The sequence below is a fragment of the Dromiciops gliroides genome, chromosome 2, assembly GCF_019393635.1.
Source record: "Dromiciops gliroides isolate mDroGli1 chromosome 2, mDroGli1.pri, whole genome shotgun sequence".
NCBI lineage: Eukaryota > Metazoa > Chordata > Mammalia > Microbiotheria > Microbiotheriidae > Dromiciops > Dromiciops gliroides.
Window position 1 is genome coordinate 98,307,223 of NC_057862.1, and position 14,444 is coordinate 98,321,666.

Below are 14,444 nucleotides of genomic sequence, written 5' to 3' on the forward strand. Positions count from 1 at the left end.
ATGCATTCCAGGCATGGGGGTGGGGATGGAACAGAAACCAGTACAAAGTTGAGAAATGAAATATGTGTGAGAAACAAGAAAAGCAACATGGCTAGACTAAACAGTGAAATAAAGGGCATGATCTATAAAAAACCTGCAGTTAGGTTGTGGAGGGTTTTAAGTGCCAAAGTGAAGAGGTTGTAACTGATCATAGAGATAAAAAGGAGCCCTCTGGAGTTTATTGATCAGGGGAATGAAGTGGTCACACCTGGGTTTCACCTGCTGGTGAAGATGGAAAGACATGAGATTAAAGGTATTGTTTTTGTCTGGGAGTAAGCCCCCTTCATCACCAACTGGGTCAGATAAGGAGAAGAGCAAATGGGAGATAAGGTTAGTGGGTTGGGCTATACAGGGAGTGCAAGGGCCTTTTTTAAGGAGAAAGGATTTCCTGTGGAAATCTTAAAGAGAGAAGGTTTAAAATGGTCTTTTTGAGAAATGCAATGTCAGTTAAGAAAAGGTTTGCTTTGATGCTTTGAAGATTAGATAGCTTAAGGTTTGAGTTTTTTTTTTGTGGATCCAGTCAGTATGATTGTGTGACTTCTTTAGATATTGTTCAACGACTCATAAATATCAATGGAGGAGGCAGATGGTCTGGGTAATCCAGGGATGTGGTGAGGCATGACCTCAATTAAGAGTGGTCTCCAAAATCCCTGACAATTCTGATGACCTTTTCTTAGTCATTAAAGATCTCTTGTAGAGTTACATGAGCTGAGCTTTAAAATCCTAAAATGTGAAATTAAGGTATAAGTATTCCAGCCTATGGAAAGGCACTAAGACAATATGTAAGTTCAGCAAGTAGGCCAGTTTGACTGGACAGGAGTAATAAGTCTGGAAAGGTAAACTGAAGTCAAGTTATGAAGGGCTTCAGATTAATATCAGAGATGATACCAGGATTGCTGAAGACAAACCCAGAAGAATAAGTCTAAAACACTTATAAGGAAAGTTTGAAAAAACACATCTTACCCACAAGATCAATTCATATTCCTAGAAGAAATGGTGCAAGAATTTTTCTTTAAATGATATAAATTAAAGAGAGGACTGGAGGAAATAACAGGAAATAATTGGAAAAGAAATGAGAGATTTGGGTAAAAAATTAAAAGCTGAATATAGTAGGTACAAAATCTAAACCAAGTAAAAGATTCCCTAAGAATTAAAATGAACCAAACAAGTTGACTCCAAGAGACAAGAAAAAAAGTCAAAAGCTTTAAAAAGTAGAAGAAATCGTGAACTGATCCAACCATTCTGGAGAGCAATTTGGAATTATGCCCAAAGGGCGATAAAGCTGTGCATACCCTTTGACCCAGCAATACCACTTTGGGGTCTTTTTCCCAAAGAAATCATGGAAGGGGGAAAGGGACCCACATGTACAAAAATATTTATAGCTGCTCTTTTCGTGGTGGCAAGGAATTGGAAGTTGAGGGGGGTGCCCATCAATTGGGGAATGGCTGGACAAGTTGTGGTATAGGAATACAATGGAATACCATTGTGCTATAAGAAATGATGAGCAGGAGGAGTTCAGGAAACCTGGAGGGTCTTGCGTGAGCTGATGATGAGTGAGATGAGCAGAACCAGAAGTTCATTGTACACAGTATCATCAACATTGAGTGTTGATCTACTGTGTTGGACTATATTCTTCTCACCAATGCAGTGGTACAGAAGAGTTTCAGGGAACTCATGATGGAAGAGGATCTCCAAATCCAAGAAAAAAAAAAAGAACTGTGGCGTATAGATGCTGAATGAACCATACTATTTCTTTTGGTTTTGGTGCTGTTGTTTTTTTCTATTTTGAGGTTTTTCATCAGTGCTCTGATTTTTTCTCTTATAACATGACTAATGCAGAAATAGGATTAATGTTATTATATATACATATATATAACCTATATCAGATTACCTGCTGTCTAGGGGAGGGGGAAGGGAGGGGAGGGAGGGAGAAAAATCTGAAATTGTAAAGCTTGTATAAACAAAGGTTGAGAACTATCTTTACATGTAACAGAAAAAAACACATTATTAATTTAAAAAAAGTAGAAGAAATCATAAGGTATCTCATGAAAACAGCTGACCTAGAAAACACATCAAAGGAGAAATAATTTAAGAAACATTGCACTTCCTGAAAACCATGACCCCACCCCCCAAAAAGGCCTGGATATCACATTTCAAGAAATCAGAAAAGAAAATTGCCTACATGACCAAAAAATTCCAATGGAGGGAGCGAGTACTAGAAAAAGAGGACAAAATGATGAATGATGCCCTAAAATGAAAACTCCAATGAAATACAGCCAAAATCCAGAGTTTCCAGGTCAAAGGGGAAATACTACATGCAGACAAAAAGAGTTCAAATACCAGAGCCAAAGAAACACAAGATAATAGCATTTAATAGCTGCCACTCTAAAAGAGCTGAGAACATGGAATATATTACCAAAAGGCAAGAAATAGAGGGCAACAACAAGAAAAAAACTCAGAAAAATTAAGTATAATCATGGGACAAAAAACCCACTTTTAATGAAATAGAAGACTTCCAAGCATTTCTGATGAAAAGACTAGAGTTTGAGTAGAATCTTTAAAATAAAAACACAGGAGGCAAGAGATATATTAAAAAGTAAACAGAAATGAGGGATTGGATTTTTTTTTTGACATTCTAATGATTTGAGAAGGGGATGATACAAATGTCCCTTTAGAACCCTAATGTCACCAGAGGTCATAGATGAAGTCAGATAAGAAAGAGGGGTCTGAGAGTGGTTTTGTTAAGTTTTGATGATCTTAAAATAAAGGGAGGAGTGAGGAGCAGGACCAGCCTTGAGTAGGCAGCGCCTCCAGAGCCTCAGAATCTTCAGCTGCTTCTTCTGATGCTTGGCTCAGACTGGTGAGGGGGTCCAGTGGTTGGGGGAAATAGCTGCAGTCTCTGCTGGAACTGGGGCAGGGTGCCCAAGTTCTGAACCTGCAAGCAACCTCTAGGGACAGCCACCCAGTGGAGGAGGGGCATGCCAAACTTTGGACGACAGAGAATCAGATTTCAATCTGACTTCTGTTTCCGGGTCAGAGAAAGCAGCTGTGGTTACTCACAGGCCAGACAGGCTAAGAAGAAGCCTAATCACCCCCTGGGCCAAACTATAACTCAGAACAGTGTGTCCTGGAAGCAACACTACACTTTAAGAAGGAGTTAAAAGCCAAGAATTAGGGGGTCAAGATGAGTAGGCAAAGAAAAGAGCAGACCATCAAAAGCTTCTTTGGGGGAAAGGTAGACCAGAATATACCCTCAGAAGATAATAACAAAGTTAAAGCTTCTGCATCCAAAGCTTCCAAAAAAAAATATGAATTGGTCTCAGGCCATGGAAGCACTCAAAAAGGACTTTGAAGAGAAAGGAGGAGAGAGAGAAGGAAGATTTAGAGAGGTGGAGGGAAGAATAGAAAGGGAAATGAGAGCGATGCAGGAGTCATGAGAAAAAAAGTCAACAGCTTGAAAAGCCAAATGGAAAAGGAGATAAAGAGCTCTCTGAAGAAAATAATTGCCTAAGAATTAGGATCGAACAAATGGAAGCTAGTGACTTTATGAGAAACCAAGACATAGTAAAGCAAATCCAAGGGAATAAAAAATAGAGGGCAATATGAAATATCTCCTTGGAAAAATAGCTAACCTAAAAAAGAGATCCAGGAGAGAGAATTTGAAAATCATTGGACTATCTGAAAACCATGACCAAAATAAGAATTTAGATAGCATCTTCCAAGAGATTGCCAGGGAAAATTGCCCTGATATTCTAGAAGCAGAAGGCAAAATAGAAATTGAAAGAATCTACCTATCAAATCCTGAAAGAGATTCCAAAAAGAAAACTTCCAGGAATATTACAGCCAAATTCCAGAGATCCCAGGTCAAGGAGAAAATATTTCAAGCAGTTAGAAAAGAATTCAAATACTGTGGAGCTACAATAAGGATTATATTAAAGGACCACAGGGCATAGATATGATATTCCTGGAGGGCAAATGAACTGGTACTACAACCTAAAATCACCTACCCAGCAAAACTGTGTATAATCTTTCAAGAAAAAAAATGGGACTTCAATGAAAAAGAGGACTTTCAGGGATTTTGTTTTTTTGGGGGGGTGGGGGGTGTGGGGAGAAGGACAATGAGGGTTAAGTGACTTGCCCAGAATCACACAACTAGTAAGTGTCAAGTGTCTGAGGCCAGATTTGAACTCGGGTACTCCTGAATCCAGGGCTGGTGCTTTATCCACTGCGCTACCTAGCTGCCCCCCCTTTCAGATATTCATGATGAAAAGATCTGAACTGAATAGAAAATTTGACTTTCAAATACAAGACCCTAGGGGGCGGCTAGGTGGCACAGTGGATAAAGCACTGGCCCTGGATTCAGGAGTACCTGAGTTCAAATCCGGCCTCAGACACTTGACACTTACTAGCTGTGTGACCCTGGGCAAGTCACTTAACCCTCATTGCCCCGCAAAAAACCAAAAAACCAAAACCAAAACCAACAACAACAAAACCAACAAACAAACAAATACAAGACCCTAGAGAAGCATAAAAAGGTAAACAGGAAAAACAAATCATGAGGGACATTAAAAGGATAAACTGTTTATATTCTTACATGAGAAGATAATATTTCCAACTCATAAGAACTATCTCAGTATTATGGAAGCTGAAAGGAATATACTTAGAGGGCACAGGTATGAAATGAATATGAAGGGATGGTATCTATAAATCATTTATCCTTGGTTTTTTGTGGGGCAGACATGGTGGGGTGGCTTATATCTGGGACTAGATTTGGGCTCAGGGCCTCCAGGATCCAGGGCTGGTGTTTTGTCCACTGTGTCAACTAACTGACCCATGAAGACATATTTAAAATAAAGTTAAGGCATGAGAGAAATGCACTGGAAGAAAAGGGAAAGACAGAGGTGGAAGGGTGTAAAGTAGCTCACATAAAAGAAACAAGAAAAAGCTTATGGAGTGGAGGGGAAAGTGGGGAAGGAGTGGGAGAGAGAATGAGCCTTACTTTCAACAGAATCACTCAAGTGGGTATAGTAATATATTTTTTCCTGAGGGAAAATGGGAGGGGAAAGGGAAAAAGGTGGGGAGAGGTGAAGGAAGGGAAGGCAGATTGGGGGAGGGGTCAGTAAAAGGCAAAACACTTTTGAGGAGGGATAGGGTGAAAGAAGATATAAAATAGAGTAATATCAAGGGGAGCGAATGGGATGGAGGGTAATACAGTTAGCAATAGTAACTGTGAAAGAAATGATGAGCAGGATGCTATCAGAAAGATGTATGAAAAATGCAAACCATCAACAGAGGAAGAACTAATTGTATTTGAATACAGATTGAAGTATAATTTTATTTGTAAATTCATCTTTCTTAAGTTATTCTATTTTCTTTCACAACTTGACTAATGTGAAGATGCTTGGCATAACTGCACATGTATGACTTATATTGAATTTCTTGATTCCATCCAGATTGAGGAGGAAGAAAATTTAGAACACAAAGTTTTTTAAAAATCAATGTAAAGAAACGATGAGGAAAAAAAAAAGGAAAAAAAAGAAACGATGAGGAGGCAGATTTCAGAGAAACCCAGAAGGACTTATATGAACTGATGCTGAGTGAGATGAACAGAACCACAACATTGTATACAGTATCAACATTGTGTGTTGATCAACTATGATAGACTTGACTCTTCTCAGCAACATAATGGTTCTAGATAGTTCCAAAGGACTAATGATGGAAAATGCTCTCTAAATCCAGAAAAAAAGAACTGTGGCATCTAGATGCAGATTGAACCATACTATTTCTACTTTTTTTGTTGTTTTCCTTTTTTGGGGTCTTCCCCTTTTGCTCTGATTCTTCTTTCACAGCATGACTAATGCAGAAATGTTTAATGTGATTGTAGATATATAACCTATATCAGATTGCTTGCTGTCTTGGGAAGAGGTGAAGGAGGGGAGAGAGGGAGAAAAATTTGAAACTAGAAATCTTACAAAAACAAATGTTGAAAACTATCTCTACATGTAACTAGAAAATAATAAAATACTATATTAAAATTTTTTAAAATAAAAACTAAAAAAAACACCTATTCCACTAATGACTACTTAAATATGTCTCATGTAAGTAAACTCAATAAACTGTAGCCCCCTGAGGGAAGATGTAAAAAAAAAAAAAGAAAGAAAGAAAGAAAATATAAGACCTCCATTTTGGGTAGGCTACATTTGAGATTTTTATGGGATATCCAGTTAGAAATGTCCAGAGTGGAAATGGAGCTCAAGAGACACTAGGATTGTATATATACAGATCAAGAAGTAATCTGTATAATGAGATCACCAAAAGAGAGCACATACAGGAAGAAAAGCCTAGGATGCAACCAAAATTACAGGCTGTGATGTGGATGATGATCCAACAAAGATGACTGAGGAGAGGGAAATAGAGAGAACCAAGAGAAAACAGTATCATGAAAATCTGAGAATGGTGTATCCAGAAAGAATATACTTAAGTGTAACTGCATGAATATCACTACATATGACAGAAATTTCTAATTATCAAATCTCAACTACTGTTATTGAACTGGGAGTACTATGGATAAAGGGACTAATACATATAAAGATCTTTCAGAATCTTCAAATGATTTTTACCACAATATAAGCAAATCTATTACAATTTGAATTTATAAAAATGAGAAAATACAGAATTGTTATCTTACACACAGGATTTTTGTAAGTTCTAAGTCTTCCTTATGTACTTGAAATAATTTGGAAAAATTTTTTATAATTTAAAAAAATGCCTTTATTTTAAAGTTTTACATTTCTAAGCCAATCATATAAGGCCATTAACTATTTTCATGATAAGCAAATCTACTACATGTAACTACTTAGTTTATTATAAAGAAAGATCACTGCTAGAAGAATTATTCAAATCTTCATTGATAATGCTCTCATCAAGTTTAGTCTCAACTCCCTAATAATGAAATCTCAAAATGACTTATTGTAAATATTAAATATCAATACCAGTTGCACTGAAATGATTTACATTGAAATAAATGAATTTCAAGTTGTAAAATATAACTTTTTAATCACTCCTTCTCACTCCACTGGATTTTGTCCAGTTATCCTTTTCCTTAGATGTACAATACTCATTTTGCTCTGCATTATTTTAGAAGTTCTTTTCCTATTTCTTTTTATTTCTCATACCTGGTCTTAATTACATTATAATATATAACATTAATATGCCATAATTTTTTCAGCCTTCACCTCCATTGCTGGACATTTAAGTTGCTTCTAGTTTTTTGCAATTAAAATGATACAAAAATCTTAGGATAAATATGAACTCTTTGATTAAAAAAAAAATAACCTTACAGCAGCTAGGTGGTGCAGTGGATAAAGCACTGGCTTTGGATTAAGGAGAACCTGAGTTCAAATCTAGTCTCAGACACTTGATACTTATTAGCTGTGTGACCCTGGGCAAGTCGATTAACCCTCATTGCCCTGCAGCACCCCCCCCCCCGAGAAAAAAATAACATTTAGTATAGCACCAACAATGGAATTATTGCATCAAAGGGTATGATTTTTAAAACTCACTTCAGATTACTAGGCTCCAAGATGATCCAGCAGCAGCATCTGTTTCTCAACGATCCTGCCAGCACTGAGTGCAGTTTTATTTTTCACCAATTTGATGTGTTCATGAAGTTGATAGTTCTTGATTAGAATTCAAGATAAGCATTTGAAATAAATTTAACTATTTCTTCTTTTGAAAATGATCTCTTCACACACTTTGATCATTTTATCTGCTATGGCCTGGAAGTTCTCTTTGTAATATTTTTCACATTTCCTCATTTTACTTATCAACTTTAAATCATATTTGCTATTTTCCTAATCTAATTTTGATTTTGGGGGGGGTCATTCTACAGAAATTTATGTCTGATGAATTGGCACATTTTCATGTTCTCATTAATCTCCCTGTCACAACTGAGGTGTTACAAAGGAAAGCAAAGGAAGAGGTAATACTTTTCCCCATCCAAGTTCATAGCTCCTCTTGAAATTTATCCACGAAGTATAAGAAATCCAGGTTAAGAATGCCTTGTTATATATATTCCTTACCAAATGGCTGAGTTTTTCCAAGTATATTTGTTAAATCTTTCTTCAGTCTTTTGTCTCTACAAATTTATAAAAACTAATCTTTTGTGTGGATTTGTTTGGATATCAACTATCGTTATTCTATTTTATTTCTCTACTAGATAGTTTTGATAACTGGTTATGTTTGTGTGGGAATGAAAGACTGTCTTAATCAATAATTATTACATCCCCCCATCCCCCCACCCAGCATGTCCCTTGATATTCCTAGTCTATGTGCTTTTCTACATGCATTTCATTATAATTTTATCCAGTTCTATAAAGAAATTCCTTGATAATTTCTTTTTTAAAAAAGAAAAGACAAGACCTGTGATTTAATGGGTATAAATTACCCCTGAAGAAACTCCCACAACCAAGGCAGATCAATACCTGTTTGCAATTTATCACCTCAGTGAGTCATCTGGGCTAATGAAAGGCTAAATAACTTGTGCAAAGCCACTAAGCCAATGTCTGTCAGAGGTGGAACTTTAACTCAGTTTTTCTTGACTCTGAAGCCAATTCTCTATATGCCATGACTACTGTATGAAATATGTAAATTATTTGTGAAATATTCTATTAGTCTAATTTCATTCATAAATATTGACTGCCCCTTCAATTACTTAATTCTTCCATTATTTCAATCAGAGGATTCATTATCTCTCTGTATAGGGCATGCGTATTTTAAGTAGGTTAATTTCCCCACATTTGGCTATTACTATAAATTGTTTTTAATTATGTTTTCTTGATCCATAGTGATACTGGCAAAGGGGGTAGATAAGAAAAAGGAGTCCCAAAAGTACAATAAATCCAAATACATTTAAAACAAACCAAAAGATGAAGGTGTTCTTGAAAATCTGAACAAAAGCATAAAAGGCCTATTTCTACAGTTCTTGCTAGATAACAAATCTTATGGGATAAAGGACTGCTGAATTAAGAGTAAGAAAAAGAGAGAACAATATACCACCTTCCCATCAGAGTTCAAGATTCAATAGGTTGAAAGTTGTGAATAGAATGCAAGGGGAAAAACTCTACCCAGTTCTTAAAAGTGAGATATATAATTTATTTTAATTAAATTTAGTTTATGTATAGTGTTTATATATGTGTGCACAAATATACATATATGTGCACATATGACATACACATGTACATATACATATAACACATATCCCTTGCAAAAGACAATACTAAAAACAAAATATACTGTAAACTTGTAAAGCAAAATGAATTTTTACACATTTTATTTTTTAACAGAGCTAAATATCAAACAGTGGCAGCTGGATGTTTCATTGAGTAGTGTGCAGGGTCTGGAGTCAAGAAAACCAATTTTCAAGTCCAGCTTCAGACACTAGCTTTGTGACCTTGGGCAAGTCACTTAACCTCTGTCTGCCTTAATCCATTGGAGAAGGAAATGGAAAAACACTCCAGTATCTCTGTTAAGAAAACCCCATGGATGGTATAGTCCACAGGGTCATGAAGAATCAGACACAACTAAACAACAAAAATACCAAACAGGCACAAATTCAAATCCTGCTTTTTGATGATGGAGGGGGGATTTATAGAAATCATGGCAACCATAAAAATAAGCAATAAATGAATGGGTTAATTCTATCATGGAATCAATCCACAGCAACAAATGAACAATTTGGAATTTTCTGGTGTTTCTAGAACCTTTTAATAAAGATATTCATTAAAATTCATTTTATTATAATAATAACTGCAGGCATTTATATAGCACTTTAAAGTTTACAAAGTGCTTTACATGTTCCCTCACACTGAAATGGATTTATGGTCTCCTTTCTAAGGCAGGGGTTCTTAATCTTGTGTGTGTGTGTGTGTGTGTGTGAGAGAGAGAGAGAGAGAGATGAACATTTTTGGAAGTGTGATAAAACATAAAGACTCATTCTTAGAATATTGTTTTTAAATAATTCAAGGAAATGCTAAATTTCAGTTACAGGTTAGTGAAAATAAAGATGTAATGTTTTTTCCCATTTAAAATTCATGGACCCCCCTAAAATCTAATCCACTGACCCCAGGTTAAGAACCCCTGCTATCTGGGCTCAAAAATCTAAGTTAATATAAATATATTTTATTCCTTCAGTTATTCAAAGACACTACCCCTGTATCATCTAATGAGGTAAAGTGAGGTGTTTCTTGCCCTCAAAGACTCTAAATTCTTGATACCTTGATCCACACTCAGTTATTAGCATCAACTATATTTGTAAACCCATACTATATTAAGTATAAAAGATATGTTCATCACAATATAGAAGAGCAAACCAGAACATTAGTAGAACATTTAATGACACTAAGTTTTTTTAATTAACAAAAACTATCATCAAAATCAAGAAGTAAAGAAATAATTACAAGTCAAAACAAAATTATGATTAATAGGCACTAGTTACTTACACAGGAGTTTACTTCAACAACACTGTGGATTCAATAGCCCTTCAAACACAAGCATGTAGAACAAGCATAAAAGTAAGCAGGAGGGCCAAACTTGTGGATCACTTGCCGCCCTCCTTAAAATTCTTCACATAGAAATGAATTCTAAGATCAAAAGCGATCTTTTACAGAAAATTCAAACCAAAACTCTACTGGTAAAGGTCAACTGTCATTTCAATAAATAACTGTTATAACAAAATAGGTAGATAACAACAGATTACCACCCTGCACTTATTTCAAGCAATATTCCATACAACTAGATTCCAGTACAACAACAGAATAAGATGTACACTCCTCTGACATAATGGAACCTGACCTGGATTTGAAATAACACCTATTTTGTGCTATTACTACATGTGTTGCCAACCCACTTCAAAGTTAACTTTCTTTCAAAAGATGTTTTTTCCTATTTTTTCCCTCTGATTTTAACTCCTTTGGGGGGGAAATAAGGAGATGATGATATAAAAAACTATATTCTTTAACTTTTTTTTGTAAGTAAGTCAGATTTTCATATATTGTTAAGTACAAAGGGAGAATCAGAACACCTTTTGAGTAAGGAACCTAAGCATAAAATAAAATCTTTTAAGCTATCATGGTGTTTTTTTTAAGTAGAAAGATTTCTAATTTACTAAAGCTTTTACATATTTTTTTTTCCTCTCTCTCGTACAAAAAAACCAAGGTTGAGATTCCATGTTTTCAACTGTTTTCACATCTCACTGATGCTTCAGGAAATATTTTTAGCTGGAATTTGTATGAATAGTAAATACAATAGAGTAAAAACACTGTTTTTAGCCTATTTTCAAATAAGAAAAGGAAATGAAAAAAATATTGATACATGGTATCATGTATAAGTAGGACAGGATAAGTCTGTTTGGAAACGAGAGATAAAAACAACTAAACAAAATGGCAAAATTTTAACATTTGGTTGAAGAGAAAAATATTTGCCTCAGAAAAAGAATAATATTTGAAGCATAATAAAAGTTGAAGAATAATGGTAAGTCTCAAATTTGAATAGATTTTTTTATGAATTCATGACTTGAACTTTCCCAAAACTGTGAGGGGGAAAAGGAGAAAATACAAAGTACTATCCTAGAAACTGAATTGCATTGCCAGAATATGGATTTAGGACATCCTTAATATATGCACCTTTGTTTTCATGGAAACTTTTTCAATCCTTTCAACTGGGCTGTTTTGAAGAAATTTATACTCTTATCAGAGCAACTGCCTTTTTTTTGTTACAAAGCTTAGTAAATGCTATTCAGAATCAAATTCTACTTACCACTGATGGAATGGCCATATATTTGAAAAAGAAAAATTGTGGGAAAGATGCTTTATGCTAATGCTACTGAAAAAAGTCAGCTTAGAGTTGGAATTGGATAGAAAAAAATGGAAATAGAAAGATATGGTGGTGCTGCCGGGGTGAAAGGGGAGTATGCCTTATATGGCTCTGTTCTTAAAGGAAAAAACACAAGTAAGCATTGCACCGCATGGGGGGGGTGGGGAAGGAAGATGGCTGAAGTTAGCTATATGAAAAAAAAACACAAAAAAAGTAGAGGTGAAGGAAAGCAGAATCCAGAACACAAGGATTCTTAATTTTCTCTCCTAAACAAGTCTAGACTCTCTACTGCTTAATTTCACTATGTCCTTTTGCTAGCCATTTTTATTTCCCATTTTGAAGTGCTTCTTTCTTGTAATAACTACATTTCTGATAAAATGGAAAATCAGTAGCCCTAGTGTATTCAATATACAACAGGCTCACTTATTATGGTTCTCAAATTATTCATTTTTCCTCCATCTTTTTGAGCATAAATAAACTAAGCATACCTAACAGAAATCAGTTTTGTCTAAGTGAAGCAGCTTATATAATCTGACAGATCTTCCAAGCAGTTAGAAAATAATTCCATTGTGCCATCCCTACGGCTTTATATTTGATATACAATAGAAGTTTCCACCTCTCCACATGATTAAACAAAAGAAAATACATTTTACATTGATGTGTATATTCATGGCAATAGTTCCACCAGTTGTGAGAGATGACAGCCCGCTTGCAATGCCACTTGTGTCCTAATCACCACAGCACTCTCTGGTTTTGGTCAATTATTTTACTGAAAAGGTTGAAACAAAAATAACATATTTATAAAAGTTATTCTCAATCCAATTACTCATTATTAGTGAAGTCCTTTATCACCCTCCACCCCAAGATGTAGAATACATCATGACACAAATTCACAAATTCCTCCAATGGTTAGAAAACATTCATAATATATTTCAAACCTATCTGACATATCCACTGAAGGTAGGCTTTGTAAGGGTGAAAAAATAATGACTTGTATAAAAAGGAGAAAGCATATTTGAGCAATCAAGTAAACATTTTTCGTAACACAGACCTTGGTTTCTGACATTCGTCTCTTCTAAAAACGTTATTCTAACATTGCATCCAGGGTGCAGATGAAATCCTACATGTGTTCCCTGAATAGGGAAGGTCACTCTCCATTAAAATTCCATTTCCATGCTGTATCATGGCACAGAAGTGGCCCTGGATTCTTGAAAGTTACATCAACAGAGCACAAGCTCTGGTAGGTCCTACAACCAAGCTGGAAAGGCCTCCAGTTCAGGCCTTGTGGTGCAATGTCATCACCATGAGGACCAATCTAGCTAAGTTTCAAGAAGACCAGCCACCAGGTGATGAGCTTTTTGGCCAGAGCAACTTATGAAACCACCTATTAAACATGAAGGAGTTGAATGATGGGCACGCCCACACCGATGAAATCACAGCTCTTTTGACGTACTCAAGAACAGTGTTCCATTACACAGATTTCTGGTTCATCTACCAGTCCTGTCAAAAGGCTGCCTTTAGGGATTAACAAAACTGGAAATATACACCATTTTCCATCGAAATAGATTGTTTTAAAAACTCATCCTCACAACACCCCTGTGAGATAGGCACATTTTACAGATGAGAAGACTGAGGCACAGCGAAGTTAAATGACTTGTTTAATGTTTTACTGTGATTTAGTGGCAGAATAGCTATGTTCTTAGCATACATGTTCATATTGATCAACAGTAGTGTTTATGAAACTGGCTTTGATTTTTAATATGTGTTCAACTTATAAGTAACTGAACAAAGGATAAATTTTACAACTCTACAGAAGTCAGTAAGCATTTTTTAAAAAAAAACCTGAAAACCCTTAATTAAATTAAATCTGTGATCCTAATTTAAAAAACAGAACAAAAAATCCTAAAATCCCATTTATCTTCCATTAATTGACTAGATTGGTTTAGAATTTGGATAGTTTTTCTGAAAACAAAACAAAACAAAGAAAGCCAGCAAACAAAAATGATGGGGAAACTACCACCACACTGCTCTAACATTTATTGAAAGCCTAGATTTGCAGATTTATCAACCCTGAGTCATCAAAGTCACAAATAAGAGATTTGTTTAGACATGAAATATATTGCTACCTCTGTGTGCTTTTTGGCTCCCACTACAAAAGTGTATATATAAACATATGTGCAAAACTTTTTCTACAGAAGTGAACCAAACTATCTATAACCCCAACTTCTTTTGCATAGGATTTTCATCAGCAGTAGTAAATTATGAAAGCTATAATTATGTAAAAATTAAGATAACCTGAAACCAGATTCTAGGTCATTAGATTTTGGAATAAAGTTACTCCAAAACGTTATTCAGTAAGATACATTCAAACAACATACTTCACTATGATTTTACTCAATAGGTATAAAAAATAAATCACATGTCATTTAACATACTTAACTTTTTAGCAACTTTTTCATTTCGGTAAATTTATCTTGATTTGTTGGGTTATTTAAAAGGAAGAGTAGTATCTCCTCATGTTTTTCCACCTATGG

General features: G+C 35.3%; 1 protein-coding gene across 1 annotated transcript in view; it reads right to left on the reverse strand.

The window, feature by feature from the left end:
- Window positions 1–14,309: 14,309 nt before the first annotated feature.
- The window catches only part of TDRD1 (tudor domain containing 1), a 49,179-nt gene continuing 49,044 nt past the window's right edge, over window positions 14,310–14,444 (reverse strand). Inside the window, exon 24 of the mRNA XM_043987801.1 lies at window positions 14,310–14,438. Within this exon, the coding sequence (XP_043843736.1) occupies window positions 14,346–14,438 (93 nt within the window). The 3' untranslated portion in view covers window positions 14,310–14,345. The remainder of the gene's footprint in view (window positions 14,439–14,444) is intronic.